General features: G+C 37.3%; 1 protein-coding gene across 4 annotated transcripts in view; it reads right to left on the reverse strand.

The window, feature by feature from the left end:
- Positions 1-20,417, reverse strand: part of ARHGEF6 (Rac/Cdc42 guanine nucleotide exchange factor 6) — a 119,392-nt gene that overhangs the window by 53,883 nt on the left and 45,092 nt on the right. For all 4 annotated transcript variants that reach the window (XM_050777205.1, XM_050777204.1, XM_050777206.1 and 1 more), the window contains one exon: positions 16,502-16,572. In XM_050777205.1, the coding sequence (XP_050633162.1) occupies positions 16,502-16,572 (71 nt within the window). The remainder of the gene's footprint in view (positions 1-16,501; positions 16,573-20,417) is intronic.

Consider the following 20,417-nt stretch of genomic DNA (forward strand, 5'->3'; position numbering starts at 1 on the left):
GTTTTTCAGTCTGACATGTAAGGAGCTTAGAAGTCATTACTCCATCGTAACAGGAAGTAAATAGCTAAACAAACTGAAATAAACCATCGTTTTAAATCTGTCAGAAAAGTGAGGTCACAGGGAAAACTGCTACTCTAAAAATTGGGGAAACAGGCAGATAAAGAGAATCACAAATCACCAGAGCAGAGAGGTTCACAAGCAGAAGCCTCCACAGGAACCAGCACTAGGATAGAAAAACCTACACTGTAATTGACAAACTTCTGGGGGCTCCGGATGCACAAGTCTGAGAGTTAGGAACTCCAGGGGGGCAATATTAAGACAGCACACCCACAGTTTTGTGAGTTTAAGCTCCAGGTTCTCTCAGTGAAGATTAGAGGAAAATACCCTCATGCTTCAGGCAGAGGGAGGGAAAAAGTTGCCTTTTTGAATATGCCAGAGCACTCTCTTCTTCTTAACGAGGTCTGCCCTCAGGAGAAACTATTTTACCAGAGCATAACCTACTTTTTGTTTGTTTGTTTGCTTTGTTTCTTTCTGTTTTTATTTTTTGAGACGCAGTTTCACTTTTGTTGCCCAGGCTGGAGTGCAATGGTGGGATCTCGGGTCACTGCAACCTCCGCCTCCTGGGTTCAAGCCATTCTCCTGCCTCAGCCTCCCTAGTAGCTGGGACTACAGGCATGCGCCACCACGCCCAGCTAATTTAGTATTTTTAGTAGAGACAGGGTTTCACCATGTTGGTCAGGCTGGTTTCGAACCTCTGACCTCAGGTGATTCGCCTGCCTCGGCCTCCCAAAGTGCTGGGATTAGAGGCATGAGCCACTGCGCCCGGCCCAAGCATAACCTATTGAAGTTTTATCAAATACTAACTGTTATGGGAGAAGGTCAATAAGCAACTCCAGCCAGCTCTAGCCTTCCACATGGGGTAAGGAAGATAACCCAACTCCAGTCCTTTCTAGTCATCCTGTCCCACCTAAGGGGGAGAACTAGGAAGCACTGGTGAAGTTCATGGTCCAAGGACACAAGCTCATTAAAAACCAAGACCTAATCATGAAAATATAGAATGCTTCCCCTCCTTCTACACCTTACCACTACATTACTAAAGGATTATTTGCCACAGTTCCTTTACCCAGTACATCATGTCAGGCTTCCAACAACAATTTACAAGGCATATTAAAAGGCAAAAAATACAGTATGAAGAGACAAAGCAAGCACCAGAACTCAAGTCAGATAACACAGGAATGTTAGAATTATCAGACCAGTGTTTTTAAGTAACTGTGATTAATATACTAAGGACTCTAACAGAAAAAGTAGACAACATGCAGGAATACATGGACATTATAAGCAGAGAGACAGACATTCTAAGAAAGAATCAAAAAGCAATGCTAGAGATTAAAAACACTGTAACAGAAATGAAGAATGCCTGCCCATGATAGGCTCCATAGTGGTCTGGGCATGGCTGAGGAAAGAATCTTTGAGCTTGAGAATATGTCAATAGAAACTGCTACAACCAAAAAGCAAAGAGAAAAAAGATTGGGGGGAAAAATACAGAAGAGAATACGAAAGAACTGTGGAACAACTACAAAAGGTGCAACATTCGCGTAATGTGGAAATATCAGGAGAGGAAAGAGAAAATAATTGAAACAATAATGGTTGAGAATTTACTCAAAATTAGTTAGACACCAAATCACAAATCCAGGAAGCTCAGAGACCAAGTAGGATAAATGCAAAACAAAATTCTAAGCGTATGATATTCAAACTCCAGAAAATCAAAAATAAAGAAAAAATTCTTGAAAGAAGCCACGGGAAACAAAGTTTATCTATACGTGAGTTCAAATGAAAGTTACATCTGACCTCTCCTCAGAAACAATGCAAGCAAGAGGTGAGTGGAGTGAAATATTTAAAGTGTTGAGAGAAAAACCCACTAACCTTGAGTTCTGTATCTTGTGAAATTATCCTTCAAAGCGAAAGACAAATCAAGACTTTCAGACAAACAAAAACTGAGGGGAAGTGTCACCATTAGACCTGCCTTGCAAGAAATGTTAAAAGAAGTTCTTCACAGAGAAGAAAAACAATATAGGTCAGAAATTTGGATCTACATAAAGAAGGAAAGAATATTAGAGAAGGGATAAGCAAAGATAAAATAAAAACTTTTTTTCTTATTTTTAATTGACCTAATAGATAACAGTTTATTCAAAATAATAATAGCAGCAATGTATTTGACTATGTGTGTGTATATACTAATGTGTATTTATGTGTAAGTAAAATGAATGACAGCAATCATACAAGGGATGGGAGGTAATCATTAGGAATACTATGTTATTATAAGGTACTTGCACTACCTGTGAATATAGTGTATATCTTTGTATAGTATTATATGAAAGCGAACTGGGACTAGCTATAAAGGCATAGAGCAACCACTAGAAATGTTTATTTAAAGAAATATAATTGATATGTGAAAAAAACAGAAATGGACTCATATAAAATGCTCAATTAAAACAAAAAGCAAAAAAATGTGGAAGACAAAAAGCGAACAACGAAAAGGGCAACAAATAGAAAACAGTAACAAGTATGATAGGCATTAATCCACCTATATCAATAATCACTTTAAATGTCAGTGGTCTAAATGTACCAATGAAAAGACAGACATTTTCAGAGTGAATCAAAAAATAAGACCCAACCATATGCTGTTAATAAGAAATTCAATTTAAATATAAAGACATTTATAAATTAAAAATAAAAGGATGAAAAAGGAGGTATCATGTTCATACTAATCAAAAGAAAGCTGGAGTGGCTATGTTAATTTTAGACAGAGCAAACATTAGAGCACGAAAAATTATCAGGAATAGAAAGAGCCATTACATAATAATAAAGAAGTCAGTTCTCCAACAAGACATAACAGTCCTTAATATGCATGTGCCTAAAAACAGAATCAAAATACACGGGGCACAACTTTTATAATCAAATGAAAACTCTTCCATCAAAGTTGTGGTGGAAATGTTCTCCCTTCAATCAATAATTTAAAAAAAAGGAACACTCTAGTTCCTTGTCAGTGCAAATGACAATAAATTTGCTTACTTAACCTACTCTCATTCAAAGATCAGGTGAATAAAGTATATTGATAAATCTGAGAGTATATTGATATATCTAACTTCCCAAAGAATAACAATAACAATTATGAAAAACTGTTAAATAATTTATACAAATTTCTTTATGCATAGCGTTTTAGAACTTTTAGTATGATAAGTATATTTTGAAACTCTAAGCAGGGCCAATATGATACTGTGTTTTTCAAACATATGCGACAATGGCATCATGTATTTTTTAGGCATTTTATACACATTGGTACTTGCTAATTGCTATTCCAAGAAATGAGCAAAAGAAATGAAAAGAAACATTTTCTTTGGCTGAGTTATATTTTCATATTATGCCTTTCAGTGAGTACTGACATTAGAAGCAGCTATATGAAAGGCCATTATAGTTGTAAACTATTGTTGTAAACTATAGTTAAAGACATTGTCCAGTATGTTGATTGGCATTCTTGGAGTAAATTCCTCCTGTGATTTAATACTCGGTAAAAAAAAAAAAAAAAAAAAAAAAAAAAAGTGAGGCAAAAACTGCTAGAACTTCAAGTAGAAATAGATAAATCTATTATAGTTGAGACTTCACTACCCCTCTATCAGAAATGGAGAGATCCAGCAAGCAGAAAATCAGTAAGCACATACTAGAACTCAATAGTACCATCAAGCAACTGGATATAGTTGGCATCTATCGACTACTTCATCCAACAACAGCAGATTACATATTTTTCTCAAGCCTACATGAAACATTCCTCAAGATAGACCACATTATGATCCATAAAACCCACCTTAGCAAATTTAAAAGAATAGAAATCATGCAACCTATGATCTCAGACGACAATGTAATCAAACTAGAAATCAATAGCAGGAAAATACTTGGAGATTAAACAACACATCTCAAAATAACATATTTCTTTTCTAAAAATATATTTCAAAAGAAATTTTAAAATATTTTGTACTAAATGGAAATGAAAGTATAACTTATTAAAATTTGTGGAATGCAGTGAAAGCAGTGCTTGTGGGGAAATTTATAGCACTGAATGCATATATTAGAAAAGAAGAAAGATCTAAAATAAACAACCTAAACTTTCACCTTAGGAAACAACAAAAAGAAGAGCAAACTAAACCTAAAGCACACAGAAGAAAAGAAATAATAAAAATTAGGGCAGAAATCAGTGAGATTGAAAACAGAAAATCAGTAGAGGAAATCAATAAAACCAAAAGCTGGCTCTTTGAAAAGATCAATAAAATTGGTGAACTTCATTGAAAAAAAGAGAGAAGATACAAACTGTTAATATCAGAAATGAAATGGCAGGATATCACTAGAGATCCCATGGAAATTAAAATAATGTTAAAGGAATATTATGAATAACTCTGCCTACAAATTTGATAACCTAGATTAAATGGAGTTTTTTAAAGATACAGTCTGCCAACACTCACAAGAGAAGAAACAGATAATCTGAATAGGCCTACATCTAGTAAAGAAAATGAATTGGTAATTAACATCCTTCCAAAACAGAAAGCATTAAGCCCAGATAGGTTCACTGGTAAATTCTACTAAACATTTAAGGAAGAAATTATATCAATTCTTTACAATCTCTTCCAGAACATAGAAGCACAGAGAATACATACTTCCTAACTCATTTTATGAAGCCAGAATTACCCCAATACCCAAACCAAAGACATTACAAGAAAACTGCAAACCAGTATCTCTAATGCATATAGTTACAAAAATCATCAATAAAATATTAGCAAATAAAATCCAGCAATAGATAAAAGGAATGCTACAACACAGCCAAGTGTGGTTTAACAAAGTATGCAAGACTAGTTCAACATTCCAAAAAATCACTAATGTAATCTATCACATCAACAGGCTAGAGAAGGAAAATCACATGATCATATCAACAGATGCAGAAAAGGCATTTGACAATATACAACATCCATTCATGATTTTTTTTTAGTTCTCAAAAAACTAGGAATAGTTTCTCAACTTAATAAAGAACAGCTATGAAAAAAATAAGAGAAAAAAGAAAATGAAAAACCAACCAACAAACAAAAAAATCCCCGACATCTAACATTATACTTAATGGTAAGAAGCCAGATGCTTTCCTACTAAGATTAGGAACAAAACAAGAATGTTCCCCTCACACCATTCCTTTTCAACATCATATTGAATGTCCTAGCTAACGCAATAAGACAAGAAAAAAATAAAAGGTATACACATTGGGAAGAAAGCAATAAAACTGTCTTTATTTGCAGATAACATGATTGTATATGTAGAAAATCTGAATAAATCAAAAAAATTTCTGGAGCTAATGAGTGATTATAACATGGTGGCAAGATGCAAAGTCAATACACAAATGTCAATCATTTTCCTTTATATCAGCAATAAACAATTAAAATCTGAAACAAAAAAACATAATATCATTTAGATTAGCACCCCTAAAAATGAAATACTTAGGTATAAATCTAAGAAAATATGTACAAGATCTATATAAAGAAAACTACAAAACTCTGGTAAAAGAAATCAAAGAACTAAATAAATGGGGAGATACCCTATATTAATGGCTAGAAAGACTCAGTATTATCAAGATGTCAGTTATTTCCAACTTGATCTATAGATTCAACATAATTCCAATCACAATCTCAGTAAGTTATTTTTTGAATATTGACAGATTCAAATTCCAAAAATAAAAATAAAATCAGTATGTTAATATCTGCACTCCCATGTTCATTCCAGCATTATTCATGATAGCCAAAACATGAAATCAGCAGATGCATGGACAGAGAAAATGTGGTATAAAAACACAATGGAGGCTGGGCATGGTGGCTCATGCCTATAACCCCAGCACTTTGGGAGGCTGGGGAGAACAGATTGCTTGAGCTCAAGAGTTCGAGACCAGCCTCAGCAACATGGTGAGGCCCTGTCTCTATAAAAAACTAAAAAATTAGCCAGGTGTGGTGGTGCACACCTGTAGCCCCAGCTACTTGGGAGGCTGAGGTGGAAGGATCACTTGAGTCCAGGGGCAGAGGTTGCAGTGAGCCAGGATCACACCACTGCACTCCAGTCTGAGTGACAGAGCAAGACCCTCAAACAAAACAAAACTCAATGGAATACTATTATACAAATAATATTTGTTTTGTCTCAAAACAAAACAAAACACAATGGAATACTATTCAATCATTAAAAAGACGAAAATCCTGCCATTTGCAACAACATGGATCAACCTAGAAGACATTATGTTAAGTGAAATAAGTCAGTCACAGTAAGAAAAATACCACATGATCTCATCATATATGTAATCTTAAAAAGTTGATCTCATAGAACTAGAGAATAGAATGGTGGTTACAAGGGGCTGCAGCAGTTGGGGGACCTGGTTGGGATGATGTTGATCAAAGGATATGAAATATCTGTTAGAAGGAATAAGTTCAAGAGAGCTCTCGTACAACATTGTGACTATAGTAAATAACAATATATTGTACTCTTAGAAAATGCCTAGAGAGGGAATGTTAATTGTTCTTACCACAAAAATGATAACTATGTGAGGTAATATGTGTGTTAATTAGCTAGCTTTAGTCATTCCACAATGACTAAACATGACAGAACATCATGTTGTACACAATTAATACATATAATTTTATCTGTCAATTATAAAAAAGACCATTCAATGGCGAGAGAACATTTTTTTCCAACAAATGGTGCTGAGAAAACTAGATATTCACATGCAAAAGAAAAAATTTACACCCGTACCTCATATTATATACAAAAATTAACTCAAAATGGATTTCAGAGTTAAATCTACAAAAGTCTTAAAGTAAACAGAGGAAGAAATCTTCATGACTTTCAATTTGGCAATGGATTCTTGGGTGACACTAAAAGCATAACAAAACAAAAATAAGTAAATTGAAATTCATCAAAATTAAAAATTTTTGTGTGTGAAATGACATTATCAAGAAAGTGAAAAGACAACTCATAGAATGGAAGAAATATTTGCAAATCATATATCTGATAAGAGTCTAGTATCCACAATATATATAGAACTATTACAACTCAACAATAAAAATAATCAATTAAAGTTGGCAAAGAATTTGAATAGAAATTTCTCCAAAGAAGATATACAAATGGCCAATAAACATACCCAACGTCATTAACTATTAGGAAAATGCTAATCAAAACCACAATGAGATACTACTTGATACTCAATAGGGTGGTTATATTACAAAGAAAAAAACAGATAATAACAAGTGTTGGTGAGGATATAGAGAAACTGAAACTCTTACAATTGTTGGTAAGAATGTAAAATGGTACTGCTACTGTGATAAACAGTTTGGCCGTTCCTCAGAAAGTCAGACACAAAGTTACCACGTGACCCAGCAATTCTACTCCTAAAGAAGTGAAAACATATGTCCACACAATAATTTGTACATGAATGTTCATGGCAGCATTTTTAAAAATAACCAAAAAGTGCCGGGCACGGTGGCTCAAGCCTGTAATCCCAGCACTTTGGTAGGCAGAGGTGGGTGGATCACGAGGTCAGGAGATCAAGACCATCCTGGCTAACACAGTGAAACCCTGTCTCTACTAAAAATACAAAAAATTAGCCGGGCATGGTGGCAGCGGGTGCCTGTAGTCCCAGCTACTCGGAGGCTGAGGCAGGAGAATGGCGTGAACCCAGGAGGCAGAGCTTGCAGTGAGCCGAGATAGCACCACTGCACTCCAGCCTGGGCGACAGAGACTCCGTCTCAAAAAAAAAAAAAAAAAAAGTCCATCAACTGACAAATGGATAAATAAAAGCTGGTCTAACCATACAATAGAATATTACTTAGCTATAAAATGAAAGAAGTACTGATACATTCTACAACATGGATGAACCTTGAAAATACTATGCTAAGTGAAAGAAATCAAACACAAAATATCACATATTATAGAATTCCATGTATGTAAAACTTCCAGAATAGGCAAAATCCATACAGACAGAAAGTAGATTAGTGGTTGCCAAGGGCTGAAGGGAATGGGAAATGGGAAGTGACTGATAATTGATAGAAGGTTTTTTGCTGGGGTGATAACAATGTTATGAAATTAGATGAGACAGTGGCGATCATTGTGCAACTCTGTGAATACACTAATAACAGTGAATTATACACTTTAAAATGGTGAATTTTATGCTATGTGAATTATACCTCAATAAAGCTATTATTTAAAAACAAAGCACAAATTTCTCACCTGTCAATAAAAACTCTTCTGTTTTTTCTCTGACTCCAAGTCCTTATCCAGGGTCATGGCCCTCAATACTCAAGCTTGTTCATCATGATAGCTCTTTGTCCATCTGGGTTGTTGTTCACTGCAGTTCCTCAAGTAATCACTTATACTCAGCACTGATATTCATTTTTTTAATTCATAGAAATAGAGATAAATGCACTAGAATTCAACAGTACTATAGTTTATTAAGTAAAAAGGAGGAGGTAAGGCTCATATGCACATTTATTTAAAATATTTATTTGGGCCAGGCAGAGTGGCTCACGCCTGTAATTACAGCACTTTTGGAGGCTGAGGCAGGCAGATCACTTGAGGCCAGAAGTTTGAGAACAGCCTGGCCAACATGGTGAAACCCCCATCTCTACTGAAAATATAAAAATTAGCTGGGCATGGTGGCACATGCCTGTAATCCCAGCTACTTAGAAGGCTGAGGCAGAAAGATTGCTTTAACCTGGGAGGTGGAGGCTGCAGTGAGCCCAAATCAAATCGCGCCACTGCACTTCAGCTGGGTGAAAGAGGGAGGGTCTGTCTCAAAAAATATAAAAATAAAAATAAAATATTTACTTGGTTATCTATAGTATTGGTGTTGGGAATCAAAAAGGATGGGGCCCTCTTATATTTGGGAGGGAATTAAGTCTTCTAATCTTTTTGTTCACTCTTTTCTTTTCTTTCCTTTTCTTTTCTTTTCAGACAGAGTCTCACTCTGTTGCCCAAGCTGGAGTGCAGTGGCACAATCTCGGCTCAGTGCAGCCTCTGCCTCCTGGGTTCCAGTGATTGTTCTGTGGCGCTACCTTGGCTCACTGCAGTGTTGGTCTCCCAGACTCAAATGATCCTCCTGCCTCAGCCTCCCAAGTAGCTCGGCCTACAAGCACAAGCCACCATGCCCAGCTAATTTTTAATTTTTTGTTGAGACGGAGTCTCACTATGTTGCCCAGGCTGGTCTTGAATTCCTGGGCTCAAACTGTCCTCCTGCCTCTGCCTGCCAAAGTTCTGGGATTACAGGCATGAGTAACCATGCCCAGCTGTCACCCTCCCTTAAAGCACTGTCGTATATAACTGTCATAGTCCCTGAATTATAATATCTGTTGAAATAAAGGAAAACAACAGCAAACAGTCATAGCTTGAAGGGAATTTTTTAAATTAGTAAAATCATAGATATTATTTTCATCATAAAATGTGATTTTTAAAACAAACACTACTTTAATTCCATTGTTTATATAATTCACTCTCCTTCTCCGCCATTGAAATAGCCTTAATATTTCAATTCCCTTTAAAATGCTATCATATGGGGCTCTTGTACATGAAATTGCTAAGATTCTTCAAGAAAGATGCCAAGTGTCCTGCTCCAGTGGGTTTATTTGCTAGGTGAGGCAACAAACTTTCTAGGAGACCCATCTCTGCTGGAACCACTGGCATAGGACAGTTACTTCCCATGGGAGGGAGGCACACTGACACTTCCTGCTGCCTTGGAGTGAGATCTGGAGAGCTAAATGGAAATATACATTAAACTCCTATGACTGCAAGTTTTGAGAGTGGCAGAATGGACTTTACAAAATTAACATGACAAAAGTGGTTAATAAGTCTTTTTATCAAATTATGCCCCCCTCCCCCCCCCCCAAAAATGCATGTGAGTAGTAATATACTAAACAGAACTTCTCTTGCTGTGGCTGGATGAGCAGGAATGCTCATCAGGGTGGATGTTTGGGATTCCTTCCCAAAGTCACTCGGAACTTTATTGCTTTCTTCAATCTCAAAATATCAACTGATGAACTTCTGAGACTGGTTCTTTATTTTTCAGGCCACAGGGCATCTAATGTAAAAGGATAAGAAGGGAAGCAGACAGAGAAGGCTATGTGCTCCCAAACAGAAGGCCTCAGTGGTGAGTCAGAAGGCAAGGAGTTTGGCAGGCCAAGCAACTTCAGAGCAGTACAATTTGATCTGATGAAATCCATTCGAACTCACTAAAATAGACTCTGTCCAGACACTGCCTTTGCCTCCCTGAGTCTGTCTTCCCAAGGACAACTGGGCATCCTTTTGCTCAACCAACCTTTGCCTGAATTCAGAATAAAATAGATAGTGAGAAACCATAGGAAAAAAAAAGGTGGAGGCCTTTGCTACCGCCATCCTGGGCTATTGATTTTCCAGTAAAACACATTTCCTACATTTCCTGGAGAGGCTTTAGAGTGAGTTCATTTGTATAACTACGTTTTCCAAAGGGAAGGAGTCATAAAAGTATAAAGAAATTATTTTAAGAAACTAAAATGCATAAACAATGGCTGAAAATAGAGATATCTCCAATGATAAAGGAGTCTATAATGGTCTCAGGAAACCTTAAATCAAAGCAAAATTATTACATTATAGGAATTCTGAGATAATTACGATGCCTATGAAAATGAGCTAATGTTGGTGAAGTTCTTTGAGAACAAAAAGAGCAATATATTATAATATTTATGTCATATTTGATTTATATGCCAGTAGAACCGCCTGCAGTGATTGATTCCGCACGCCCAGGTCCTTGGCTTTCACAAAACAAGCAGCACTAGTCCCCATTATCCACAGACAGATTCACAAACTCCCTAGGATCCTGTCACTTCCTCCACCTCCAGCCCTCGAATGGAAGAGTAAGATGGGAAGAGGGTAAGAAAGAAGTAAGAGCGGATATGGAAAAGAGAATCAATGGATATATGTGTAAGGTAGTTTAGGCTAGTAGAATTGAAAAGGTGAGTGAGCACTAGAAAGGTAGAAAAATCCAGGGTGGGAGTGAGAGGGTAGATAGATGAGTGAGAGAGAAAATGAGGGTGAGCAGAAAACGGGAAGCTACAGCAAAGGTTACCCAAAGCTTCCTAGGATTTTTGTAATGTAACATGCCACAGCCTTCCTCCCACCTTTTCTACCGCAGGCAAGTTCTATAAAACATGCCCTTAAGGCATCTACCATATGTTACATAAAGTAGAAGAAAGCAAGAACAAAATAAATTACATTGGTCCTTAGTGATTATATTTTCCTACCTGGATGTGGGGAAATACCATCTTTCACTCTGCACACAGATGCTCATCCCCAGAGTTGAATATTAAGATTACTGTGAGTCTGGCCTATTTGTGACAGCACAAAGGACAGCTTTATTAAGTGTGCTGCAATAGTTGCAGTGAATAAAGAATTTCATCTTACAAGGGACATTTGGATGGGAGAAGAAGAGAGTGCAGTCCACTCTCTGACCTGCAGGGACTAATTACAGACAGGCACACTCTTGCCAGGGAGAATCTGCTCATATAGCTCCCCCTGTCTGAATAAACTTTCAGCTCTTCTCTGCTTGTCTAACTTCCGACCTTCCTCCAAGATTTGCCTTGAATCCTACATCCTCCATTCAACCTTTTCCTTGATTGGTTCTCATATTTTAGGTGAAGTGAGCATCAGAGCCACCTGTGCATTAAGGGGAAGTGGTTAAGGAAGGAGTGGGAGGAGTTGTTAAAAATGCTATTTCCTGGAATCAACAGCCAGAGAATTTGATGTAGCAAGTCAGGTGTGTGGCCCAGATGTCTGTAGTTTCTTTCTTTCTTTCTTCTTTCTCTTTTCTTTTCTTTTCTCTTCTTTTTCTTTCTTTCTTTCTCTTTTTCTTTCTCTCTTTCTTTCTCTTTCTTTCTCTCTCTCTCCTGTCTTTCTTTCCTTCCTTCTTTCTTTTTCAAGACAGAGTCTCACTTTGTCACCCAGGCTGGAGTGCAATGGTGCAATCTCGGCTCATTGCAACGTCTGCCTCCCAGGTTCAAGCAATTCTCCTGCCTCAGTCTCCCACGTAGCTGGGATTACAGGCCCGGGCCGCCACGCCCAGCTAATTTTTGTATTTTTTTGTAGAGACAGGGTATCGCCATGTTGGCCAGGCTGGTCTCGAACTCCTGACCTCAAGTGATCCACCCGCCTTGGCCTCCCAAGGTGCTGGGATTACAAGCGTGAGCCACCACACCCGTATGTCTGTAGTTTTAACAAGTTCCCCAGGTGCCTCCGAGACAAAGGATCCCAACTGCATTTTGAAAAACCCATCTTACAACACTTTACAACCTTACATCATTCTCTACCATGTGGCTTACACTATCATGTTTGTCCTGCCCTCCCAATGAGACCATGGGTGCCAAGACCTAAGTGCTGCATACAAATAAAGCCTCACAACCAAGCTGCATCAATTCCTTTCTCTGATTTTTACTTTTTAAATCTTCCTGGTATATAACATTAAGTTACAATGAGCAAAGAAAGACAATGGGCAGAAGAAGATTATTAGAAAAAATAATTAATAGTGAGAGAAGTTTAACATATGGCAGCAATAATTGAGGACAATTAAGGAACCAAGGTCGGGGCAGTAAAAGCTTTATCTGGACTGCCATGACTCTCAAGGATGCTAAGTTCCTATTCAACAGGCCAGGAGTGGCCAAGTCTCAGTTACCCATATTAAACATGCCTAGTGGCAGGTGTGGGTCTGAGCTGGGTGCCACAGCCACCTTGGTCACAATGGACAACTACTTAACATTTCAAAATTGACATGACACCAGAATTGCATCAAGGCCTAAATGGGGCTGAAATCAGCAGATAATCCCTTAGAAACTTGAAAAGGGGGAGAATATGTCTGCAGATTTACAAATTCCCAGAGGTCTCTATCCTGCCCAAGTTCACAGGATGTGATGATTAATTGTATGTGTCGACCCAAGTTGTAATCCTGTAAACTTGGGCAGGATAGACAGGGTGCCCAGATATTTCGCTAAACATTATTTCTGCGTATGTCTGTAAGGGTTTTCCAGATGAGATTAGCATTTAAATTGGTAGATGGAGTAAAGCAGATTGCCTCCCTATTGTGAGTGGGCTTCATCCAATCTGCTAAGGACCTGAATAGAACAAAAAGGTAGAAGAAGGGAGAATTTGCTTTCTCTGTCTGCCTATTTGAGCTAGAAAATTGATCTTCTCCTGACCTCAGAGTGAAATTAACACTATCAGCTCTCTGGTTCCCAGGCCTTTGGACTTGTACGGAATTACACCACCAGCTTTCCTGGGTCTCCAGCTTTGAGACAGTAGAGTATGGAATTTCTCAGCCTCCATACTCACATGTGCCAATTCCTTATTCATTCTCTCTCTCTCTCTCTCTCTCTCTCTCCCCCCTATTGGTTCTGTTTCTCTGGGAAACCTAATACACAGTACCAAACTAAAGGGAGCCTTGGGCTGGCAAAGACTCACTAAATGGAAGAGCATAAGAACAGGTCTAGTTGGGTGCAGTGGCTCACACCTGCAATCCCAGCACTTTGGGAAGCCAAGGTGGGAGGACCACCTGAGGTCAGGAGTTCGAGACCAGCCTGGCCAACATGGTGAAACCCTCTCTACTAAAAATACAAAAATTAGCCGGGAATTGTGGCGCATGCCTGTAATCCCAGCTACTCGGGAAGCCGAGGCAGGAGAATCGCTTGAACCTGGGAGGCAGAGGTTGCAGTGAGCCAAGATCATGCCACTGCACTCCAGCCTGGGCAACAGAGTGAGACTCCATCTCAAAAAAAAAAAAAAAGAATAGGCCTGGTCAGAGACAAGTATTATTGGGGTGTGGGGATAGAAAAATCTGTATGGGCCAGGCGCAGTGGTTCACGCCTGTAATCCCAGCACTTTCGGAGGCCAAGGCGGGCGAATCATGAGGTCAGGAGTTCGAGACCAGCCTGGCCAATATAGTGAAACCCCGTTTCTACTAAAAACTACAAAAATTAGCTGGGCGTGGTGGCACTTGCCTGTAGTCCCAGCTACTCAGGAGACTGAGGCAGAAGAATCACTCGAACCCGGGAGGCAGAGGTTGCAGTGAGCCGAGATCATGCCACTGCACTCCATCCAGGGCAACAGAGTGAGACTCCGTGTCAAAAAAAAAAAAAAAAGAAAGAAAATAAAAAAGAAAAATATTTATGAAAAAGAAAATACGTAATTTCCTGTTTTATTTGAAAAATTATATACACACATATATTACAGGCTATATATACATATATATGCATATATATGGATACACATACACCTACCTCAAAGAAAATTTGGCATGAGATTCACTAACATATTAATAGTGATTATTTCTAAGTGGTGGGATTACATGTGGTACTTACTTTCTTTTTTGTATTATTTCTGTATCGTCTGATATTTTAAAAACAGCTGTTTATATAACTAGTTATATAAGAGAAAAATGTTATTTCTTTTTTTAATGAAGTAAAAATCAGTCATTAGTATTCTTATAGATCTAGCAACAGAAAATATCTACAATTAATGACTCTTGGAGGGAAGAAGAGTTAATATACCATCAGTTGAGGGCACTTTTCATGTGAGTGAAATTGATTTTACAAGTCTACAAATCCTGTGGATGGAATAATTTTTTTTTATTCAACACAGATTAGGAGGACAATCAGAACACTCAAAACATATTTTGAATTAATTGACACTAAAAATTTGCCTAAATATTCAAGGCCAAAGAAATGTGGAATTAAAAAACCCAACCAACCAAAATCTCTTCACATCCATATCTAGTTACAATATATCCAGCTGGTCAATAATTAAGCAATATTCACATCAAAGTTCTACAGGTTCTTCACAGGCTATCATGGTTCCCCCAAGACATTTGTTTTCTTTATTAGGTCTGAGGTTTGGGATAATATCTACCAAAAAAAAATTGTTAAACATATATATCCTTTGACCTAAGCACTTAACTTTCACCATACAGATCTTCATATACTTTGACAAGTGATATATATATAAGCTATTCAATGCAGAATTGTCTATAACAGCAAGGAACTAGAAACAACATGTCTTCCAACAGGAGGTGGGAAATATAAACTGCAGCATGTCCAGAGTTCGACCATTATATATATAGGATTGATATAAATTCCATGAGAATCACAGAGTTTACTCTGCCTTGGATAATCCCAACCACATTTTAAGTTGGTGGAATCAGCAGAGGCAGAGAGAGATCCAAAGCAGAGTGATGATATGCTCCAGACCCACAGGTAGAAGCAGCTATGGTAATATTTTCATCCATCATTCCACTACAACCTTTCTTTAAAAATTAAATAATTAGGAGTTATCTAAAAGCTAAAAGAAGTGATCAGGAAGTAAGGGAGAAGGGAATCTACCTCTGCTGGGTAATATATTTTAGCCTTGGAAACGTAAGATAAAAGATATTAACAAAATAGTCCCCTGTGATTATTTATTGTCCATGTTAGCTAGTGAGTTCCTTCTTGATTTTTCATATTCTCTATTGCTCATGTCATCATTATGGAGCAAATTCACTGAAAAGTGATATTCAACTTTTTGAAACAAAATGATATTCACATACCTGTATAGAGATGTTTAAAAACTCTATCCATGCACAAAGGGAGATGAGTATGCAAGACAAATGCACATAGAACACTGGGTAAAAAAGTGAAACTGTATTTCAGCTGAGGTAGTGAGGCGGGGCCAGGGGAATGACAAGGCTACCAGACAGGGAAACTTAGAGGTTAATCATGACTTGACCTTTTAATTAGTGACTGGACCAAGTCTGGAAAGGAGACGTGAAGAGAAAGCAGAGAGTAGATGAAGGAGAATGATGCGACTTCTTCACAAATAGGGATTTATTTTGAGTATTGCACATACCCTATTTATAGCTAACATATTTTGACATATCTGTGTTTAAGCCAGAGCCATGTCATTCCTCCCACTGTGCCAAAGGGCAGTTTTCCTTTTGGGCTCTCTTTAAAGGATGATAATATTCCAGAGGATATAATAATGAAGTCATTGATTCTGAAGTAAAATCACAAAATGCAACCACTTAAAATTTATTGCATTACAGGAACTTGGAAATTCACCTTCTAAATATCTGGTAAGGGTATATTTAACTGCTGAATTTCACCATAATTCTTACATATTAGCCAATTTCTATTTCATGCTGTTTAATAGGGCTTGCTCTGAATCCATGCTACCTTTGAATTTTTCAGCATGGTAGATATAAGACTTCTAGATATCTGTAAGAAGCATATAAGTAGAAGAGCTCCACTGTAATGCGAATGGCATTGGACTCATGCATGCAACTTTATTCAGTCTTTCCTTTGTGTCACCTCAACACATCAATGGTTTGACAAGTGAAAAAGTTCCACATAGAGTCAAGAAAATTTTTATTCATCATCTGAACACTTACCACAGTATAATAATTCTTGGTAAGTGGAGCAGTTTCAAATCCTTTGATGGCCTTGGGGGAGAGAGGTCTCTCTGTGAAAAAGACATTTAAATTATGTTAATATCACAGAAGGCTATTATGAACATTTTATAACATAGGTCAACCAACATGCTATAAAGATTCCCAGTGGAAGGATCAATGGAAATGTACATTCTTAAACAAGTGAAACTACAACTGTGCTAAACTATAGACGGTCAAAGTTAGACCTTCTTGTCTAGACCCCTCAATTTCCAAAGGAGGAATAAGCCAAGGAGTTAAGACCTAACTAAGAAATAGCAGGGCCAGGGCAAGAACTTTACTCCCGGTTGGGGTTTGTCTGCCCTCTCCATTCAACTTATTCAAAACAGATACGCAAAACCAATACTAGCCAAATGCATACAGATAGTCGCCAACTTATGATGGTTCAACTTATGATTTTGCAACTTAACAATGGTGCAACAGTGATACACATTCAGTAGAAATCATAATTTGTTTTGACATTTTCCTGCCTTGGCAAACTACTGTGTACATGACCTAATAAATACTTTATTATAAAATAGGTTTTGTGTTAGATAATTTTGCCCAACTGCAGGCTACTGTAAGTTTTCTGAGCACATTTAAGGTAGGCTAGGCTAAGCTATGATGTTCAGTAGGTTAGGTGTATTAAATGTATTCTTAATTTATGATACTTTCAACTTACAATGGGTTTATCAGTATGTAACCCCATCGTAAGTCAAGAAGCATCTGTACTTATAACGTGCAATTTACTATACAAGTATAATAAAATATAAATAATGGCAAGCATGCTTTTCTTGGGTGTGTCTACTATGCCAACAACAAAATAATCAGAAGGTTTAACTCGATGAAAACTAGCAGGACATTATTCTCTTTTAAGTATAATTTTAATATTATTCCATTGCGTTGTAAAATGCTGCCCTTCTTTTACCTAAATTAATCTTACTTATTAAACTCATGACTAAAGGAAATCCTAGGACATTCTTTAAAAAAAAAAACCACACAATAAAAATATGAGACATTCATAACAAATTTTTAGCAGTGTCACAACATAGCATCTTTCCTACCTGCATTTTCTCCTCTACTTCACTTTGTTTTATATTTTAATTTTAACTTGCTATACTGTATGCTGTTTTAAACCCTTTCTAAAGTATGGTGCAGTATAAATAACCAAATAATAACATATCATCAGATCTTCATTTTTCTTTTTTAAATAATATTTTCAAATTATAAATCTATTGCAATCCCACCCTCAAAAATTTAAAATATGGAACAGAAAACAAAACCCAGCAATTAGCCCATTACCTAGAGCTAACCATCATCATTTAGACTGTTTTTGAAATGTGTCTTCCCTTTCTTTTTTGTATGTTTGTGAACACACACATGCACACACTCTTGGATCTTTCTAACCTTACCTGCAGTTTTATAATTCTTCTATTACAATATTATTTTATAAATATTTTCCCATTTAACCTTGATTTTTAATTATTATTGTATTGGAATGTCCCTAATATTTATTTCATACTTAATAGCATTTAAGACACATTATTTGATCTTTACAACAACTCTGACAGGCAGACTATCTTCTCATTTTACAGAAGAGGCCACTAAGATTCAAGGAAGTGAAGTCAGTTGTCTCACGTCATGCAGCTAGGAAATGGCAGAGCCAAGACTGAAGCCCAGGTATGTCTTGACAAGAGCCTGTGTTCCTAACCAATATGATACCCAGAGATAAAGCTACTGAAGGGCTTGGTCAATGGCATGGACCGGGGTTCCTGCTGGAGTTCAGAGAGGCTATGAGTTTGATCTGGGATGGTTAGAGAAGACCTTGCTGGGAAGGAGGTACTCGATCTGGCCCTGAAGGGCAGATGGAATTCAAACAGGCAGGGAAGGCAGTACAGAGTTTTCTTTTCGGGGAAGATTTCAGAAACACAGATGTATAAATGGCAATGCTCAAGGCAGAACTGTTCTTGTGACAGTGAGTTATCCAGTGGGACCAGGTTAGGCAGAGTGAAAATAAGGCAGAAAAGTAGCAATGAGGGACAATTCTGTCACTCCCCGGTGAGGACAAGTGGAGCATAGCCAGTTCCTGGAAGCTTTATGCTAGTTCAAGATCCACCTGGATCCACTGGTGGTTCATAAGGCTTTCCTGGGAAAATGTGAGCACTATCAGAAATGAAACAGGGAACATCAGTCCAGACCCTGGAGATATAAAAAGGATAATAACGGAATACTACAAACAACTCTACATACATAAATTTGACACTTAGGTGTGAAATGAACCAATTCCTCAGAAAACAAAAACTACCGCAACTCACCCAATATGAAATAGAACATTTGAATGGCCTTATAACTATTAAGGAAATTGAACTTGTAAATTTAAAACTCTGAAAAAGGAAATCTCCAGGCCCATAAGGTGTCACTGGAGAATTCTATTAACTGTTTAAGGAAGAATCAATACTAATTCCATATAATGTCACATAGAAAATAAAAGAGATCACTTCCCAAGTCATTTTATGAAATCACTATTGCACTGACACCAAAACCATACAAACGCAGTGCAAAAAAGAAAACTGCAGACCAATATCCCTCATGAATATGGATGCAAAAAAATTTACAAAATATTAGCAAGTAGAATTCAGCAATATTTTAAAAGAATTGTATACTATGGGATTCATCCTAGGTTGGTTAAATATTTTAAAATCCATTAATGTAACCCATGATCTTAACATTCTTAAAAGAAAAAAGTCACATGATAATATTAATCAATGCAGAAAAAGCACTTGACAAAATTAAACACCTATTTGAGAAAAAGTAACTCATGGAAAAAATAAGAATAAAGAACTTCTTCAACTTAATAAAGTGTGTCTACAAAAAACCTACAGTTAGCATCTTATAAAAGGGGGAAAGACCGAATGCTAAATGCTTTCCCCCTAAGATCAGGAACAAGGAAAGGATGCATGTTCTCACCACTATTAATTCAGCATAGCACTGAAGTTCTAGCTCTCTCTGCAGTCTTGGTCTAAGCTGGGGAATTAACACAAAGAACAGAAGGGAGACAGATTTGGAAGGATAAACTTGGAAAGTCTAAAAAAACGTAGACCTTGCAAATGACTGGCTCCATGAAACACTACAAGAGGGAATGCAAAGAGAAAAACACCAGCACTATGACCTCAGTGACAGTTTCTGGCCTCTTGTTCCTTCTTTGCTCCCCACCCCCACCCCTACCACTTCTTACTCCCGCCACGTGAAAGACTCTCTGAAACCCACACTCAGCAACATGCAAAGAAGGAATGAATATGTGGAGGTTCTGAGGAGACAAGTTCAGTCCCTGGTGGCGGATTAGAAAGTGACCTAACTAGAACGAACATGAAAATGTAAACATTTTAGGTGGTGTTCTAAGGCAATGAGGAGATTGGGTAATCCAATCAGTGTGGGGGGGGGAATCAGTCAATATAGTGAAGAATTCCAGTGGATTGTTTGTATGATATAACTCAAACAAGAGTGTCACACAAATACAGGCATAAGAAATCCTCCTGATTCTGATGTAAAGATCCCTTTCCAATTAATTTTTGATTCTTTCTCTTCCTTTGCTGGTGTGCAGATTACTATTGCCTGTTGGTGGTGATAGGACAAAAAGAAATCGAGTGACAAATAGTCTCTCTGGACAGGAAACATCTATGTGATACACCCAGGGGATTAAAACAGGAAGTCTAAATATAAAGCTCAATCCTAGCTTTGGTTTATAATGAGCAGGAAGACTGATTTCTTAATCTGCCTTAATACAAATTTAATTAACCATGTACCTAATCCCCTCAATTGATATCTATATTTACTGCTAATAAGAAGTTTTAGAAGAAGGATTTGATGACCTCTTAATTGA

Source organism: Macaca thibetana, chromosome X, assembly GCF_024542745.1.
Source record: "Macaca thibetana thibetana isolate TM-01 chromosome X, ASM2454274v1, whole genome shotgun sequence".
Classification (NCBI taxonomy): Eukaryota; Metazoa; Chordata; class Mammalia; order Primates; family Cercopithecidae; genus Macaca; species Macaca thibetana.